General features: G+C 51.7%; 1 protein-coding gene across 1 annotated transcript; it reads right to left on the bottom strand.

Moving 5' to 3' along the window:
• Positions 1-18,036: 18,036 nt before the first annotated feature.
• Positions 18,037-19,534, bottom strand: CLDN3 (claudin 3). Its single transcript, XM_058570548.1, has one exon. It carries the CDS (start codon positions 19,062-19,064, stop codon positions 18,402-18,404), a length of 663 nt encoding a protein of 220 aa, XP_058426531.1. The 5' UTR covers positions 19,065-19,534; the 3' UTR covers positions 18,037-18,401.
• Positions 19,535-19,774: the final 240 nt, after the last annotated feature.

Raw genomic sequence — 19,774 nt, 5'->3', positions numbered from 1 at the left:
CCCTGCCGCGCGACGTCCTCGCGGGCGGTCAGGCCCCGCGGGCTGGGAGCCGGGGCTGCGCTGCGCCAGATGCTCTGGGTTTGAGGCGGCGGAAGTGGGCGGCCGCGAGGCCGTGCCTTGTCCCGCGCCGGCCCGCACCTGGCCTGCTCCTGTGCCCTGGCGCGCCGCCGTGGGTGGGCGCCGTACTTTCTGTGCGGCCGGCGGGCGCGGGCGAGAGGCGCCAGGAGTGGCTCTCCTCGCCAGGGCGCCAGCTTGGAGGCCCCGTGCCCCACAGCCCAGGGCCCAGGGAGGCCGGATGGAGCCCGTTTTACCCGTCCTGAAATTGTGGCCTCTAGAAAGACCCAAAAAGGGGGTTGGTCTGCCCGCCGCAAGACATGCCAATAGGCAAGAGGCACGGTAGTAGGAGAAAAAGGACTTTTTATTACAGCTTGCTAGCAAGAGGGAAGATGGCGGACTCATGTCCAAAAGAACCATCTTTGGGGGCACAGAATCTTACAGCAGTTATATAGGCTGATGGATTATTGGGGAGGGGGTTAGGAATGTTGACCTTCTGTTATAGGCTAGGAGTGCCACACCAGATCTTTCAGTTTTCAATGATGATGGCTATCAGCATAGACTCTCTGTTCAGGGGTCAAGCAGGGGTCATAAAATCTACAGAGCAGTTAGATCTCCTGGAGGTTACATATCCGGCTGGCTTTGTTTGTCAGAGGTCATTCAAAGTTACAGTCGAGTTTCTATTCTACAATGGCTTCCCTCTTGTCAACGTTGTCTTGAACCCGTATCAATTTGAAGGTGTCTGGAGCTCATCTCTAAATACCCTTCACTCCCCCCCCCCCCCCCCCCCCCCCGTATAGATGGGGAAACTGAGGCAAATGACTTGTACAAGAGGTGGAACCAGAACCGCTGTCTGGTCTGTCATTCTTGATGTGAGTCAGGTGGGAGGCCAGGTATTTGTCCTGGAGAGGGCATTTGTTGCATTGAGCTGAAATAGCTCAGATATGCTCCCATCCCCCACCCCCATCCCCATTTCCCAGCAGAGAAGTAAACAATCCTCCCACCCCCAGAACTCAGCACATTCTGCAGGGAAATCACTTCCCTTTGGAACCTTGACCTGCTGCCATCTACTCTTCCCTGTCTGGAGTAGAGGTGCCAGTGGTGGCATTATCTCAGGTCTCGGCTGACTTCCACGGCAGTCCATCCTCCAGCAGTTGCAAGAGTAGCTGCTCTTTCTACAGCATTCTTCCGCTCAGAAATCTTCAGGGACTCCCCATCTGTAAAGTTGAGTGTTGAAATTTCATAGCATCCCAAGCTTTCCCCAGTCTGATCCTACCTGCCTTTCTATGCATGCTCCACATTCTCTTACTCCCCAACCAGGCACCCTGAGGACCACACTGCACACCTCCCTTTAGATCTTTGCCCCACCACTCCCCCTGCTGGGATGCTGTGCCCCTCAGATAGCCAGCTGTCCCAAGTCCTATACATCTTTTAAGGTCCACGACAACCGCCTCCTCCTCCTCAAGGCTTCCCAGAGTTCCCTAGTTGAAACTAATCTCTTCCACCCCATGTTCTCAAAGCATTTTTCAGAGTCTACTGTACAGTATTGTAGAACTGGCCTTCTCTGTGTCCACCGTAGGCTGGGGGCTCCTGCAGGACTGGAGTCGTTTGGTTCATCTGTTGCAAAGTGCAATAGTAATTTTACGGAATGGTCATGGAGAGATTCAGGGCATCAGCGGAGGCTTAGGTGAAGGTTCAGCTGGTGGCTGGCTCAGTGCCCCCTCCAGGAGATGACACCTGGGCTAGCCAGGGTTACATCGGTCTCTCCCCCACCTCTTTAGGGCGGGCCTGATGGAGTAAGGACCGGTAGGATGCATCCTAACTCTAAGGCCTAATAAATGCCTTGCCTAATAAAATGATCTCCATCTTTAGTCAGCCTGGGGACTGGCAGGTGTTTTCTTCTCATCTGAGGAGGCCTTTGAGGTCACTGGGGACTCTCAACACACCAGGTGGTGTGATCATTTGTTGCCAGCATAGTCTTGAGGGGAATGATGAGGACATCTGAGCCCTGAGTGGGGCCTGGTCCAAGGCCTGGGAGGGGTCCTTGGAGGAGATGATGAAGGATGGTGTTTTTCTAGAGTTTGTGGCTGAAGGGGAAGGGGATTGACGTAAGGTTGGTGATTCAGAAGAGTAGTATTTCAAAGGTGATTTCCAACCATCCTCCACCCCTACCGCAGCTAGCCGACAGTCTGGCCGGGAAACCTGAGCCTCGCCCAGGACCCTTGACCGTCTGCTGGGAGCCAGTGCAGAAGCTGCTTCGAGACATTCCGAGTCCTGGGCCCCAGCCCTGTCACGTGCCTGGTCAGGGCTGGGCTGGCGAGCAGAATAACCAGTCGGCTTGAGGTTTCCACTTGAACACTCCAAAGAAAGCAGTGGGGCCAGGAGAGGGGTTGTTGCTACCTGGGAAGGCCGCTGGCGATGGTGTGTTGGGGAGGGGTCAACCTGGGGGCTGCCCACCCCTCCTTAGCTTGTTACGGACAGGCCAGTGGACTCGCTGTTGGTTGGTGAGGGTTCACTCTTGGGGGGTGTCAAGCTGCTGGAGGGGAGGCCTCCTGGAGCCCCTGATAGGCTGAGGTGATGTGGGGGGAGAAACCAGGTGCAGAATGAGAACGCTCGAGGAGGTCGAGTCTACACTTGCGCGTCCTTGTTCCCAGCAGTCCTGACCTCCCTGTGAGTGGGAGGCTGTCATCCTCATTTTACTGCTGAGAAAACGGGGGCTCAGGAGGGGAAGTAAGCCAGCTCCAAATCACTCAGCCAGTGCGTGGCCCCGTCCCCACACCTTCCCGGGCGGTGTGACTCCTAGGGCAGTGTTCAGTGTATTTCGTCCCTGCCCTTCTGGCTGGGGACCGACGGCCCAAGGGGTGCAGCCTGCAGTGGCAGGGACACAGTGGCCTGGGTGGTGGCGGCGTGCAATGGGTTAAAGTGGAGAGGCGGTGGCTGTTCCGTAACTGCACCTGGCCCAGTATCGGTCACGTGGCTGGGGTTTCACCTGCCCCGCTGAGCAGGGACAATCAGGCTGCTTGTTCCGCTGTTGGTCGCCATGGTGACAAGAGTGCGCCTGGGGAGGTCACCGGGGCAAATTCCTGCCGGCTGGCTGGGTGGGGCAGGGGTGTCAATGGTGCTGGGGCCGACCGGCTCCCAGAAGACCCCTGGAGGTTTCCCGTGGGGCTCTCCAGGGCCCCTGTGGGACTCCCGCTGGCTGCCTCCCATCACATCCCCCTAAGCCCCGGCCCACCTTCTTTCTCTCTCTCAGATTCTGACCCTGAGTTTATGAAGCTGTCAGGACTTTCATATACATTATCTCCTTTAATCCACGCAGCAGCCTTTCCCACGGGGGAATAGTAATCCCCTTTGCCTCGCAGGACTCCCTGAGCACTTGGAGAACATTCGCTTTTTCCTTCAAAAATCAGCACTTTTTGGAGCCCCTACTATGTGCCTTTCTATACATAGCCATGAACAAAACAACAAACTCGTGAACCATACATACAACAGTGGATTGTGTGGAGTGTTTATGTTTCTCAGAGCAGGTTGGGGAGGCCCCTGGGGACCATGGATAGAAGGAGGGACTGCATGACTATCCCATAGCTATGGTGTCAAGAACACCTCTGGGGGCCTCTCCGCCACCTCCAGGCCCCACTTGTACCGCCTCCCCTCCAAGCTTCCCACCAGGCCCACAGATCCTCCATCTCCTGCTTTCATCCCCCACTCCTGTGCTCCAGAACCCCCCACAGGCCCTGCTAACAGCAACTCTGGTCAACTTTTTTTCTGCTTTCAGACTCATGTGCACAGTCACTGCACCCCCAGTAACAGTCTCATTGTGCACTGATTCGTAAAGTAGGAAGGGTGAGGACACCTTCTCTTTTGGAATGGAGGTGGTGGAAAGAGTCTATGTATTTTGAAACCCAGCAACCTCCACTCCCCTTGAGAAACACCAGCCTGCAGGATACACTCCAGCCTCCTCTGCTTGCTTTTAGGAGCCTTCATTTATTGAGGACCTACTGTGTGCCAGGCACTGGGGATGCAAGGGTGAGCCCAGATCAGCTGGAGCCCTGACAGTCTGGTGGGCACGGTACTAACGGATGTGTGCTCACACACCCAGAAAACGTGCAAAGGAGAGTGAGAGCATAAAACGCAGGAATCCCCCCACCCTGGGGTCAGGCAAGGTGGCTCTGCAGGAGCGATGCTTGAATGGAGATCTGAAGGATGAGTAGGAGTCGGCCAGGTGGAGTGCTTACAGCGGAGGAGGGTGTTCCAGAAGTGGGAACACCGTGTGCGGTGGCAGAGCCATCCTGTCTCCCAAGGCAGACTCTTAGGAGTCATTCCTGAGGACTCCTTCTTCCTTACCTCCCCCACCCCATCCAATTCTTCAATCCCTCACCGAGTTCTGTTGATTGTCTCCCAAAGAGCTTTGATACCCATCCACTTCTCCCCATCTCCGCTGTCTCGTCTCTCCCTTGCATGGCTGCCCCCTCCCTGGACTTCTCCATTTTGGCCCCTCTGGTCATTTCCCTGCATGGTATTCAGCATGATCTTTTCCAAACATATAATATATTTCTTTTTCTTTCTTTTTTTTTTTTTTTTGAGGAAGATTAGCTCTGAGCTAACATCTATTCCCAATCCTCCCCCTTTTGCTGAGGAAGACTGGCCCTGGGCTAACACCCAGGGCCAGTCTTCCTCTACTTTATACGTGGGACGCCCGCCACAGCATGGCTTGATAAGTGGTGCGTAGGTCCACGCCCGGGATCTGAACCTGCGAACCCCGGGCCACCGAAGCCGAGCGCGTGAACTTAACCACTACGCCACGGAGGGGGCGGCCCTATAATATATTTGAATGTTAATCTAGTTTGTTCCTTCCTGCATTTGCCTATTTTTCTGTGCTCTGGGTTCTGTGCTCATTGCCTCTGGGGATGTATGTGGCAGACCTAAGAGCAGAAGAGCTGGTTTATGTGTTTCAAAAGCCAAAGCCCTGAGGGGAAGGGAATGCCTCATCAGAGACAAGCATTTTGGCCAAGAATGGGAGGGAGGTCTGCCACCTGCTTCTTGGCAGTGTCCTCAGAGAGGAATGGCTCATGGGTCTACTATGCAGGTAGGACCATAGGCAGCTTGCAAAATATTCCCCGGTCCCAAGCCCAGAGCAGACACAGTGCAAGCCACAGGACGGAAGGGGCCGTTGGGATGGGATGGTGATGTCCCGGCAGTGAATACTGTTGCCTGAGGGCTGGATGCTGTCCAACCTCTCCCTCCCCTCAGCCTCCTCCTTCATACCCTCCCCCCACACACAACAAATGTGGTCCTGCTGAATATCCTGGAGTTGTGGCCCAGCCTCAGGAGGATTGAAGTTCAACTTGTTTCCAGCTGCCTCAGCAGAATGGAGCATCGAGGAAACAATGTCATTGCACATCTAAGTTTGTGGACTGACTTTCAGATTTGCCACAATGCCATACACATTCGTCCACAACAGACTTTCTTTTCAAATCAACAATCCAATAATTCATTCAACAAGTATTTACTGAGCACCCGCTAATGCCAAGTATGAATTTTAGAGCTAGGGATGTGGCAATTACATGACCCCGTCCCTCAAGGAATGCGAAAAACCAAAACCAAAAAATCCCCGGCTTTTCTACTCTCCAGTGGGGGAGACAGGCCATAAACAAATAAACAAGAAATAAATATGTAAGTACAAATTGTGACAAGTTCAGTGAGCAGGGTGCTGCGTTTGCTAATAATTGGGGTGGGAAACATTAAGTAGGGCCGTAAGGGAAGGCCTTAGGTAAGGTGAAATCTGAAGGATAAGAAGGAGGTAGTCATATGAACACCAGGGAGAAAAGTGTTCTAGGCTGAGGGAATAGCATGTGCAAAGGCCCTGAGGTGCGCAAGACCTTGCCTTGTTAGAGGAACAGAGAGGAAGGCACAGGAAGCTGGAGCAGCAAAAGCAAGGGGAAAAAGGCACATGTGGGCTGGGGTTGGTTCAAGCAGGGACCAGTAGGGGATTTGGTCTTTATTCTAAGAGAAATGAGAGCCAGTGAAGGGTTTAAGCAGGGAAAGACAGGATTTACATTTTTATAGGCCTGTTTGGCTGCCCAGGAGAAGGCGGGGGCTCAGACTAGAGGGGAAGTGAAGGAGAGGAGGGAGACTATTGCAGTTGTCCAGTTGGGACATGATGACAACCGTTGACTGGGAGGTGGCTGTGGAGGCAGAGAGAGGTAATGGATTTCAAATATATTTTGAGTTAGAATCAATAGGATTTGATGAAGAATTGGATGAGTAGAGACGAAGATGGTGAGGGAAAGCAAGGAATCAGGACAACCCCCAGGTTTCAGACTGGACGCAAGGGCGGGCAGTTGTGGCAACTACTGAGGTGGGGAAGGCTGGAGAGGAGCTGTTTCTCCTCTCAGGGTGCTATTGGTAGGGAGGGTCTGGAGCCCCACTTGAGGTGTGTTAAGTTCCAGACGCCCATGAGATATCATAAGAGTTACCATTTATTGAGAGCTTAACGTATGCCAAGCACCGTGCTAAGTGCTTGGCATCCATTAATTCGTTTAATCCTCTTATTGGCTGTGAGAAGGTCCATGTATTGTTTATGATCCTTCCTTCATAGCTGAGAGAATTAAGCCACAGAGAGGTTAATTGCCCACCATCACGCAGCTTGGAAGCTGCAGGGCCAGGATCCAATCCCCAGTGGTGGGGTTCCAGGGGCCATGCTGTTAACCACTGCCCTCCATGACCCCCATGCCATCCAATGAGGCACTAGATGCGCGAGTGGGGAGCTCGGAGCCGAGGTCCGGGAGCTAGAGGATGTTAAAGCCATGGGAATGCGTGAGACCTCCAAAGGGGACAATAGTGCATTGGAGGAAGAGAAGAGGGCTCAGGACAGAGGACCCTTGAAGTCAAGTAAAGGAGGACTCTGGAAGGGAGACAGAGGAGTGTGCACGGAGGGGCCAGCTGAGGGTGGTGTCACCAAGGACAGGAGTATCGAGGGCTCTAAGGAGGAGGGAGCCGTCAACTATGCCAAGCGTGCTGAGATCGTGAGTTTAGCTCTGGACAGGATAGTGACCGTTGGCCGCGGCAACCTGGAGGCCGCTGGGGACCTTGCCAGGGCAGCTTGGAGTGGCTGCTTTGCGTGTGGGCGGGGAGGAAGCGGAATCAGGGGAGAGAGAACTCTTGAGAAGGTGAGCAGAGAAATGCGCTGGCATCTGTTTGGAGATGTGAAGTCCAGGAAACACTTTTTTTAAAGACGGGCAATTCTCAAACATGTTTATACGTTGATGTGAAGGATATAGTAGAGAGGGCGTGGCGTTTGATAATGCAAGAGAAAGAAGATATTTCTGAGGGAGATTTTTCTACGTCAATACAGATCCACATTTTTTTATTTTTATTTTATTTATTTATTTTTTTGTGAGGAAGATCATCCCTGAGCTAACATCCATGCCAATCCTCCTCTTTTTGCTGAAGAAGACTGGCCCTGGGCTAACATCTGTGCCCATCTCCCTCCACTTTATATGGGACGCCGCCACAGCATGGCCTGACAAGCGGCGTGTCGGTGCGCGCCTGGGATCCGAACCCAGGCCGCCAACAGCGGAGCACGTGCACTTAACCACTACGCCACGGGGCTGGCCCAGATCCACCTTTTTTTAAATAAACTATTTATTAAGAAAAATTTTAAACATATATGGAGGAAGATAGAATCACCATCTCCCATCATCCAGCTTCAACAATTATCAACTCAAGGCCAGTCTTGTTTCATCTACACCCCACGTATCTTCTCTCCCACCTGCGCATAATTTTGAAGTAAATCGCAGACATCATACCATTTCATCTGTAAATATTTCAGCATGTTTCTCTAAAAGTCGAAGATTTTTTTTAGTTTCTTAAACATTAACCACCACATCATTTACACACTTTAAAAAAAGTGATTCCTCAATATTATCAATTATCCACTCAGTGTTTAGTTTTCTAATTGTCTCATAAATGCATAAACTTTATTTTAACAGTTTGAATCGGGAACCAATTGCGGCCCACAGCTGTGATTGGTTGGTGTGTCCTCTAAGTTTCTTCTGCTCTAAGGTTTCCCTACATCTCTTTTTTTTCCCTTGGAATTTTTTGGTTGGAGAACCCATTGATTTGTCCTATCGAGTTCTCCACATCTGGATTTTGCTGACTGTATTCTGGGTTGACAGGCTGCTCTCTCCTTTGCATGTCCTGTAAATTGATTTTGGATCTAGGAAATTGACCAGATTCAGATTTGATTTATTTGTTTATTTTTATTTTCCTGTGAGACTACTTATAACAGACGTTGGACTTGATTCCTTTTTTACAGCAGCCAAGTTGTAGTGGTTAGGACATCTTTGGCTGGAAACTGCAAGTCAAACTGGCTTAAGCAATAAGAAAAGCTGCATTTTCTGCAACCAGAGATCTAGAGGAACAGGAGGGCCCCAGCGAGGAGACAGTTACTAGAGAGAAAATGTTTCCAGGGCTCCAGGCTCCTCCTCTCCAGACTGATGTCCTTGGGCTCATTCTCGTTGAGGTTGGTAATACAATTCCAGATGTCACCACCTGACAGGACAACATCCAGGGAAAGAGGGGTGCTGTCTTTCTTAAGGATGTGGAAACCTAGCCCTGCTGCCCCCAGCAGACCTTCCCTCTTGTCTCATTGGCTGGAACTGTCACACACCCACTCTAAACCATCACCATGGAGGGAAAGAGACCCCCCACTGTGACTGGCTTAGTCTGATCAGGACTTATTCCTGGAGCTGGGGGAGGGGTCAGTTCCAGTTACCTATAAAGTGAATATCCCATATCCTTGCACACTGTGTGAGTATTTCAGAGCAATGTTACCTAGAAGGGGAATTGCTGGGTCTCAGACTATTTTTATATTTATAAGGGACTTTATTTTTTATAGAAGTGCTCAAATTGACCTCCAAAAATTGGTTATTGTATCAATATATACTTCACCAACAGGAAAGAGGAAAACAAAAGAGGCAGGGGAGTGCAGTGGTTCACAACCTGGGCTCTAGTAAGCCAGACTGCCAGGGTTCAAAGCCAGCTCCTCTGTGTAACATCTGCGGGAACTTTGGGAAAATAGTATAACATCTCTGTGCCTCAGTTTTCCTACCCATAAAATGGGGATGATGATGACAATACCACCATTCCCTCAAAACTTGCGCTTAAAAACCGTTAGCTGCGATTATTTTCTGTCATATTGGATATCACCAAAGTGCTGGTTATTCTCCCAAAATCCATTCTCTGCTCTTCTTTGTGCCACTGGGAGGCTGACCTATGCAGACTGGAGCATCTTTGCCTTCTGGCTTCTGAGGGTGAGAAGAGACAGATGCTGAGCTTTGTCTCTCCCGCTGCCTCCTGGTCTGCTGTGTCCAGCAGGGGTCTGTCCTTCTACTGACTACTGTCCAGTACCCCTTTCCCCACGGCTCCACATTTCAGCTGGCTCCCGTAACTCGGTTTCCTCCCGTTGCTTCTTTAGGCTTGGGGGTGGTAATGACTCCCCAGTGTTCTTAGTCTCTTGATACCTCAGTATCCTTTGCTGAATCTCCTAACTCTACCCGGACATCTCTGTACATAAGTCCCTCCAATAAAGTCTCTTCAAAATCCAGGGCTCTGTCTGCTCCCTGCCGGGCCCTCAGTGATACAATCAGTCTTTAAAGTTTGCCAATCTGACAGGGGAAGAAAATTTTGTTTCATTTCGAGAATTTAGAGAAATATCATTTCATAGGGAAGTTATGCATCTTTTCATATGTTTACTAGCATGGATAGTTCTTTTCATAATTGTTCTCCTTTACCAATTGTTTTATTGGATTGTTATACTTTCTCTTGTTGATTTGCAGGAACTCTTTTTATATTAGGTATATTAACCATTTTTCTGTTACATCTGATGCAAATATTTTCTCCCTGTTTCTTGCTTATCTTTGAAATCTATTTTTTTCTCCATATAATTTTTTTATTGTAAAAAACACATAACGTAAAATTTACCATCTTAACCATGGAGTACAGTTCAGTAATTTTATTTTATTATTACTTTTTTTGCTGAGGAAGATTTGCCCTGAACTAACGTCCACTGCCAATCTTCCTCCTTTTTTTGTATGTGAGCCACCACCACAGCATGGCCACTGACAGACGAGTGGTGTAGGTCCATGCCTGGACACCAGGCCCCGGGCCACTGAAGTGGAGTGCGTTGAACTTAACCACTAGTTCAGTAATTTTAAGTATATTCACATTGTTGTGAAACATCCAGAACTTTTTCATCTTGCAAATTTGAAACTATATCTGTTAAACAACAGCTCCCTTTTCCTTCCTCCCCCTTTCTCCTGGTAACCATCATTCTACTTTTTGTTTCTGTGAATTTGACTACTCTATGTACCTCACGTAAGTGGAATCATACAGTATTTTTTTGTGTGTGTGACTGGCTTATTTCAATTAGCATAATATCCTCAAGGCTCATCTATATTGTAGCATATGTCAGAATTTTCTTCCTTTAAAGGCTGAATACTATTTCATTGTATTTCATTCAATATACCACATTTTGCTTATCCTTTCCTCTGTAGATGGATATTTGCATTGCTTCCACCTCTTGATATTGTGAATAGTGCTATGAACATGGGTGTGTAAATATCTCTTTGAGACCCTGCTCTCAATTCCTTTGGGTTTATACCCAGAAGTGGAATTGTTGGATTATGTGGTAGCTCTATTTTTAATTTGTTATTGCTATACTGTTTTCCACAGTGGCTGTACCATGTTACATTCCCACCAACAGCGTACAAGGGTTCCAATTTCTCCATATCAACAGTTTCTCCATTGTCAACAGTTGTTATTTTCTGTGTTTGTTTTTTTTTTTTTGATAGGAGCCATGCTAATGGGTATGAAGTGGTATCTCATTGTGGTTTTGATTTGCATTTCCCTGATGATTAGTGATGTTGGGCATCAGTTCATGTGCTTGTTGGCCATTCATATATCTTCTTTGGAGAAACATCTATTCAAGTCCTTTGCTCATTTTTGAATCAGTTGTTTGGTTTTTTGTTGTCAAGTTTTAGGAATTCTTTATATATTCTGGATTTTAATCCTTTATCAGATATATGATTTGCAAATATATTCCAAAACCATTCTTTGGGTTGCCTTTTCATTCTGCCCATAGTGTCCTTTGATGAACAAAATTTTAAATTTTCATCAAGTACAATTTGTTTATTTTTTCTTTTGTTGCCTGTGCCTTTGGTGTCATATCCAAGAAATTGTTGCCAAATCCAATGTTGTGAAGGTTTTGCCCTGTTTTATTCTAAGAGTTTTATTGGTTTAGCTCTTATCCTTAGGTCTTTGATCCATTTTGAGTCAATTTTTTTTTTTCTGTGAGGAAGATCAGCCCTGAGCTAACATCCGTGCTAATCCTCCTCTTTTTTTTGCTGAGGAAGACCGGCTCTGAGCTAACGTCTATTGCCAATCCTCCTCCTTTTTTTTTTCCCCAAAGCCCCAGTAGATAGTTGTATGTCATAGTTGCACATCCTTCTAGTTGCTGTATGTGGGACGCGGCCTCAGCAGGGCTGGAGAAGCGGTGCATCGGTGCGCGCCCGGGATCTGAACCCGGGCCGCCAGTAGCGGAGCGTGCGCACTTAGCCGCTAAGCCACGGGGCTGGCCCATTGAGTCAATTTTTGTTTATGATGTTAGGCAAGGATCCACCTTCTTTCTTTTGAATGTGGATACCTAGTTTTCTCAACACGATTTGTTGAAAAGACTGTCCTTTCCTCATTGAGTCCTTAGTTTCCTTTTGGAAAATCATTTGATCGTATATGCAAGAGTTTATTTCTGTGCTCTCTATTCTATTCCATTGGTCTATTTGTCTGTCTTATGCTAGTACCACAGTGTTTTCATTACTGTATCTTCGTAATATGTTTTGAAATCCAGATGTATGGGTCCTCCACCTTTCTTCTTCTTTTTGGCTATTCGGGTTCCTTGAAATTCCATATGAATTTCAGGATGAATTTTTCTATTTCTGCAAAAAGTTATGTTGGGGTTTTGATAGGGATTGCATTGAATCTGTATACCACTTTGAGTAGCATGGACATCTTAGCAATTTTAAGTCTTCCCATCCATGAACATGGGATGTCTTTCCATTTATTTTGTGTTTTCTTTAATTTCTTTCAGTAATGTTTTGTAGTTTTCAGTGTACAAATCTTTTTTTTTTTTGGGGGGGGGATGAGGAAGATTGGCCCTGAGCTAACATCTGTGCCCATCTTCCTCTATCTTGTATGTGGGATGTCGCAACAGCATGGCTTGATGAGTGGTGTGTCGGTGTGCGCCCAGATCCGAACCTGTGAACCCCAGGCTGCTGAAGCGGAGCGTGTGAACTTAATCACTATGCCACCGGGCTGGCCCCCTCAGTGTACAAATCTTTCACCTCCTTGGTTAGGTTTATGCCCAAGTATTTTATTCACTTTGATGCTATTGTAAACGGAATTGTTTTCTTAATTTCCTTTTCAGATTGTTCATTAATTTAAAATTTTTATGCACTCAAATCTGATCATCTTTTCTTTGATTCCTTCAGAGGTTTATGTCTTGCTTAGGGAGGCTTTCTTCCTTTCAATCTTATAAAGATATTTTTCTGCATTGTCTTCTAGTTCTTTCATAGTTTTTGTTGTTGCTGTTGTTCGACTTTAATCCGTCTGGATTTCCAATGAATTGCCAATTCCCTAGTGATGATTAGGACTTGGACAGAAGGGAAGGAGGAAGGATAGGGATAGTAAAAGGAGTGAAGGCTGGAACAGCAGAGTATGCTTAGGAGGGCAGTCCAGGTGGCTCCAGTGTTAAGTCTGGGAAGGAGGCAGTGAAGGGCCTGGAATACCAGGCAAAGAAATTTGGATTGAATTGTAACTCCATGTCCTTACTCAGTTTTTTCAAAGTTTTCTCTTATCGTCTTGTATATGAATTTTCTACTTCAGATAGCTTGGCCTTCTGGACACACCTATGCATATTATTTTTGTGCCTGCCTCCTTGCCTTTGCCCAATCAGTGACTCTTGCCTGGAAAACCTTCCCTTCTTAGCTCTGCTCATCTAAAACCTACTTATTCAAGACCTGGTTCAGGGACCCCTTCACGAAGCCTTCCCAGACTGTTATAGCTCTTTGTGACCTCTGAACTCTTCTAGAACCAACTGCTGTTCCTTGATTGCACATAAAACACAGTCATTTTCTTCTCGGGATTGCACCATGGGCATGAACCTTGTCCATTTTTCACTGAGCATCAGCCTGTGCTGGGCATTCTGCTGGGCTCAGGGCATACAAGGTGAACAGGGTGTTTAGGCCCCTCTCCAACAGTGCTGATGGTCTAGGGGCAGGACAAAGACAAGTTAAGAGGTGATTCTGGCACAGAATGACAAATGCCATGGTGTAGTCCTAGATGCACAGGACTCTCTGGGAATAGGCTGGGTGTCAGGGAAGCGTCCCTCAGCTGAGACATGACGTGACCTCTAAGCTTGCCAAGAAGGGTGAGGTGAAGGTGGGGCAACTGTGCCAAGAGGAGAGAACAACTTGTGCTGAGGCCCAGGGTCCAGAGAGTGCAGGAGTTTTGAGGAACTGAAGGATGTCTGGGGGGGTGGAGCCTTGGTTGTCAGGGTGGGGAGGAGATGGGGCAGTATAGAGGGCACAAGAGGAACCTGAGAGGCCAGCGTGGCTCTGCCACTGCAGGCGCTCTTAAGACATGCCATGGAGCCGGGTGGGGGGCGGATCTTATGAGCCATTTGGGGCCAGGGGGCTGGAAATTCTAAATAGGGGAGTGACATGGTCAGATTCAGGACTGTGTCACTTGAATGGTCACTTGGCTATTCTGAGGTGAATGGCTTGGAAAGGGGCATAGCAGGGTGGGGGGTGTGGAGAGGGAGCCTGGAGGCGGGAGACCCTCTCGAGGCTGTTACAGAAAGAGGGTGGTGTTCTGGTGGGAGTCATGGCAGTGCAAGTAGGGAAGAAGATGAGAGCAAGAAGCGGCCAGTAAATTGCCCAAGGACCCTCTGCGAGCACCAGAGCCAGTGCTCTCTCTTCTCTACCTGCTCTGCAGGGCCTACCTGTCTTGGCACAGGTGGCCTTCAATGGAACCCTGGGAGGGGAGGGAGGAGGAAGGTACTGTCTGTTCTTCCAGGCCAGCAGCAGACCTTGAGGGAGCCACAATAAACGCTGTGTTTGTTTGATAAAGCACTTGGCTTTTGGTCTCGGCAGGAGGAAGAGCTAGAACAGGTGTGGCAAGACCTGGGCGGCCTGTGGCTCAGCAGTGGGAGGTGGGGTGGGACAGAGCCCCAGGGCCTGGCAGGGGGCTCCAGGGCCTCGGATTTGGAAGAAATCCGGTGACTTTCTCACAACCCAGCCATCTCCCTCATGTTCCCAGGCTCCTGCCTGGCTGAATACACCAAAATATTAATGATACCAACTCACGCTGAGGTCCTACTGTGTGCCTAGCGTTGTGCCAGGCTCTTTTCATTCCTGCAGGCACGCCTTCATTCCACACATGGGTGCTGGCCTGCGCTGAGTGCTGCGGACAGAAAGAAGCCCAGGATAGTGCCCCTGACCTTGGGAGATGACCTTCTGGTGGGGAAGTTTGACAAGAAACAAAACCACAGCATAGTGTAGTATGTGCTGTGATGGGGTGAGAACAGGCTGCGTGGGAACCCGGAGGATGGCTCAGTAATCCTCTGCACAGCCCAGTGGTGTTATCAGACCCATTTTGTAGATGAAGAAACTGAGGCTCAGAGGAGTGAACTGCACTGCTTACCTGGTCAATTTGGTTCTGACTAATTTTCTTCTGCAGGGGGCGATGAGGATAAAATGAGGATGAAAAAGATAAGTTAGAGGGGCCCCTATGGATCATCTGGTCCAACCCCCTTGTTGAAATGATGGGGAAACTGAGACCCAGAAGGAGAAGGGAGTTGCTCAGAGTCACACAGGAAAAGGAGTGGATCTAGAAAGTGACTCCTAGTCCAAGGTGTTCCTTCGCATCAAATGCCTTTCTCTTCCCTAGTGGTCTGAAGTTTCCTGGGACCCTCACGTGGGGCTCTCCTCAGCTTGTGGTCTGTTTGCTGCAAACTCCACCACCTCTGTTTAGACTCTAAACTCCAGAAAAGATAAGAAGAGGTTGAGTTAGGACAGAGCCTGAAGCTAGGCAAGGATGTGTGTGTTGGGGGGTTAGGTTGGAGCAGGACACCTCACTATGCCTCAGGAGGCCCCAGGGAGCCCAGGCTTGGGGAGAGACCAGGGAGCTGGTGGATGGCCCGAGGGCCCGAGGATCGGGTCTGCCTGTCTTCTCTGCCAGTGTCCCTCCAGTCTGGGGCTGCTGGGGGTGGGCTACAGCGGGCCGGCTGGCTCTGGGCTTCAGGCTGAAGCTCTGCCCTGGTGTGGCCAGGAGGCATCGTGTCCAGGCTGCTCTCCTGAAGCTGGCGGTAAGTGAATAACTTTGCCCCTGTCTGCAGGGCTCTTGGGGACAAAGAAGCCACCCGGTGCCCCTCAGCTCTGGCTTGGCCCAGCCCGGCTTCCTGCCTTCCCTGGCCAGAGACTGCGGGAGGTGAAGGCAGAAATAACCCCTTGGCCCTCTGCCCACCTTCTAAATCCCATCCCAGACAGGCCCAGAGAACATTTCTCCTCTTGGTTCCCTGCCCCTCACCTCCTATTGCCACGCCTCCTTCCTCTCTGACCCTCCCTCCCAATGAGCCCTCTCCCCTTAATGACCCCCCACTGAGCCCCACTCCCTCTCTGAGCCCACACCCCCTCTCTCCAGCTCTCCCTAGGATCCATCTCCATCAATCACCGCCTTCACCTTCCTGTTCACTGTCACCCTCCCTCTTTCCTTCCCCCAGGCTGGAAGAGTGGTTCCCAAAGGGGACCCCGTTGGAGAGCACATAATGGCACCCCAAGTCCTTTCCTGGAACTTACAGAGAAGGACCTGAAGCCAGGGTGCTCTTACCATTCATGGTAACCTACTTCCTCTGCCTTGGGTCATAAAGGGTGACAACATGTCGGTGTTCCTTAACCAGAGGAGGATTCTTGGGGAGCTAAGTGCAGTATGTTATTGAAAAATCTGGCTGCCACTGGGACCTTTTGCTTTAGCTTTCCTGCAGGCAAAGAAGTTGGAGATACAATAACTGAAATAATTTCAAGTCTCTCTAATCGCAAACACCTGTCCAGTGGCCCTCATTCCCCTCAAGTTGCTAACTTGGCCTGGATTCCCTTTAGAAGCAAACCTCTTGGACGCACGATCTACACGTTCTGTTTTCCTTTTCCCACTCACTTTCCTCTCCACTGTGTCTGCCCCTACTCCTCTTGCTAAGGCCACCAGTGACCGACCACCTTGCAGCTTTTACTCCCATGGCTACTCCTCAGGCCTCATCTTGCCTGACCACTCCCACAGCCTTGGATGCTGTTGCCAGCGCCCGCCTTCTTGAAACCCTTCCTTTCTCTTTGGTTTCTAGACTGACCTCACCCACTCCTCTGGTTTCGGTTGCCAGCTGTATGCTAACAACAGCCAAGTACGCTAACCACTCCTGAGTTCCAGATCTCTGTATAGGCCCTGCCATTTCTGGATGTCTCTGCCTGGAGGTCCCACAGGCTTGCCAAACTCTGAACGTTCAAAACTGAACCCAGGGGCCGGCCTGGTGGCACAGTGGTTAAGTGTGCATGCTCCGCTTTGGTGGCCTGGGATTTGCAGGTTCGGATCCCAGGCATGCACCAGCGCACTGCTTGTCAAGCCATGCTGTGGTGGCGTCCCATATAAAGTAGAGGAAAATGGGCATGGATGTTAGCCCAGGGCCAGTCTTCCTCAGGAAAAAAAAAAAAAGAGGAGGAGGATTGGCATTGGATGTTAGCTCAGGGCTAGTCTTCCTCACACACACACACAAAAACTGAACCCAGCATCCTCCCCCAGCAACCTGCTTTCCTATTTTGGTAAATGGCACCACCAACCCATCAGTGACCTAGGTTGGGAAATTTGGGTTATCCTGGTTCTTCCCTTTCCCTCACCCCCTGTATCCAAATGGTTCTTGAGCCCTGCTCATCTTGCTTCCTCAACAACCCCCTGCCCCATTGTCCCTGCCTTATTCTGGCCTGCATCATTTCACGCCGGGGTGGTTGCACAGCCTCCGAGATGGTCTCCCTGCCTTCATCTCCCTCCTCGAATCCCACTTCCACAGGGGCTGCTGGAGAGGTTATTTTAGAGCATAAATCTGACCAGGCATGTCCCCTCCATGACTCCCATAACACCAGAGCAAGGCCCCAAGCCTAATTCCCACGTGAGACTCTCCATGACTTGGCCTCCTCTGGGCCCCTGGGCCTCATCCCACTTCCTCTCTCACCTTGCTGTCCATCTCTTTCCTTTCCCACTGCCTGAACCTCCTGCGCCTTCTCCAAGACGCAAGCACTTCCCCACTTGGTTTACTTCAAGCGTTAGTGTCACCACAGGGTTCTGAGTGCCCGCTCTTTCCTTCCCTCAGGGTCCCAGGAAGAAAATGAGGCCCCTCTCATGGCTCCACCAGGGGAGGAGATTCTGCCCAGCTTTACTTTTGGTGGTGTGTCTCACCAAAACAATAGGTCTTTTTGTTCTCCTTTCCCAAATACGAAATCATAGCCCTGAAGGTGCTCTTTCGCACAGCACAGGGGACACTCGGGCGTGCAGCTGCACTGCGGAGGACCAAGGCTCCAGGCACAAACCCAAATGGCACAGCCTGGAAAACAGGGTCCCTGACACCCTCCTCCCTCCCCCAGGCCTCTCCCTGCCGCAGTACGCTGGAAAAGCTCATGCCCGCCTCTCTAGATGGGGCCTTCATCCTGGGCCGAATGACCACCTAGCGAGCGCCCAGCTCAGCTTACAACCCCACTTTCTCCATTGGTCACCCGAACCTCCGTCCCTCTCTAAGCTTCATCCCCGCAGCGGCAGAGCAGGATCCAGCCAAGGCCAACTCTTGCTGGGGGCGAGGGGGGGTGGCGCTCAGGACAAGGAGGCGCCGGCAACTGCAAAACCAAAGGCTTTTATTGAAAAATATCAAGTGGCCCCTTTCAAGGCTGCCGGTCGCAGCCCAACGCTGGCCTGGGGCCGCGGCCCGAGGGGGCAGGCAAGCAGCGGCGGCCACCCCAGCTCCGCGCTCTAGAGGGGTGACGTTTCATTGTCTACGCCAGCTGGTCCCCGGGCTCCGCAGTCCCGCTCCCCGGCCCGCGGAGGGGTGGCAGCTGCGGAAGGGGCGCCGGGCTGGCCCCTCCCAATCCAGCGAGAGAGCTGCCTGGCATCTGGGCTGGGCTGGTCTCCGATGCCAGGCTGCACTCTGCACTGGGGGGCGCTCCAACTCGTGGGGGTGGTGGGGTCCCCCCGCGTCTGCCCCCTCAGACGTAGTCCTTGCGGTCGTAAGCTGTGCCCGTGCCGGTGCCCTGCCCGGCGGAGCGCGGCGCCGAGTAGAGGATCTTGGCGGGCGCATATTTCTTCTCGCGCGGCGGGCACGAGCAGCAGAGCAGCGCGCCCCCCAGCAGCTGCAGCGCCGCGGCCGCCCAGCCCACGTACAGGCTGGCGCCCATCTCGCGCTTCTGGGACTCGGGCACCAGGGAGCTGTAGAAGTCCTGGATGATGGTGTTGGCCGACCAGGACACCGGCACGAGGGTGAGCACGGCGGCCAGCAGGTAAAGCACGCCCGCCACGATGGTGATCTTGGCCTTGGCGCTCTCGTCCTGCACACAGTTGGTGCACTGGGCGCCCACGAGCGCCACAAAGAGCCCGAAGGCGGCCAGCAGGATGGCGACGATGATGAGGGCGCGGGCCGCCTGCAGGTCCTGCGGCAGCGCCAGCAGCGAGTCGTACACCTTGCACTGCATCTGGCCGGTGCTCTGTACCACGCAGTTCATCCACAGGCCCTCCCAGATGATCTGCGCCGTGATGATGCTGCTGCCGATGAAGGCCGATACGCGCCACTGGGGCAGCGCGCAGCACACGATGGTGCCCAGCCAGCCCAGCACGGCCAGCGAGGTGCCCATGATCTCCAGGCCCATGGACATGGCTGCCGCGCCAAAGCCGGCTCTGCCGGGCAGCTCCGGGTGCGGGACGACGAGGGGCCGGGGCCGCTGCGCCTGGACGGGAGCTGCGGCGCGCCGATGGACTGACGCCCCGACTGACGGACCGACGCACAGACGGCGCGCGCGCTAACGGCTCGGCACTGCCCGCTTGCGCCGCAGCTGCGCCTGCACCTGCCTGTGGCTCTGTAGGAGGGCGGTGGAGACTGGGCTGGCCCTGGTCTGGGGCCGGTTGGTTTTAGATCCGTGCCCTAGCGTTTTGGCAGGGGCGGGAGGGGCGGAGCCGCTCTCTCCCGGGCCTGGGGACAGTGACGTGGCCCCTCTTCCTACCTTCACCGTGTGCCCTGGGAGGAAGGACTTGGCCAGGAGCGGCGCACGGCGCGGGGATGGGGGTGCCAAGAGAGGGCGGGGCCGGGCCTGCGTCCCCGCCCCTCCTTCCTCGTTCCCCACAGCTCGGAAACGAATTCCTCAGGCCAGCCGGGCAAGCGGTGCAAATCACAATCTGCTGGACACTCCCCCCACCTCGTTTTCAGTGCGAGTGGCACGGACGGCGTGGGGAACCGGGCCCTGCCAGCTGCCCGGGATCCGCAGGGACGAGGAGGGCCCAGTGTGGGCGTGGCTGCGGCTGTTTTCCGGAGTGGGCGGCTGCCCCAGGAGCTGCGCACCTGCTCCTCGGTCCCTCCGGCTTCTGAGGC

Source organism: Diceros bicornis, chromosome 26 (genome assembly GCF_020826845.1).
Source record: "Diceros bicornis minor isolate mBicDic1 chromosome 26, mDicBic1.mat.cur, whole genome shotgun sequence".
Taxonomy (NCBI): Eukaryota; Metazoa; Chordata; class Mammalia; order Perissodactyla; family Rhinocerotidae; genus Diceros; species Diceros bicornis.
This window is presented reverse-complemented; position numbering and strand designations above follow the sequence as displayed.

Excerpts from the sequence above, each read along its gene's own strand:
- CLDN3 (XM_058570548.1), bottom strand. The coding sequence starts at position 19,064 with ATGTCCATGGGCCTGGAGATCATGGGCACCTCGCTGGCCGTGCTGGGC.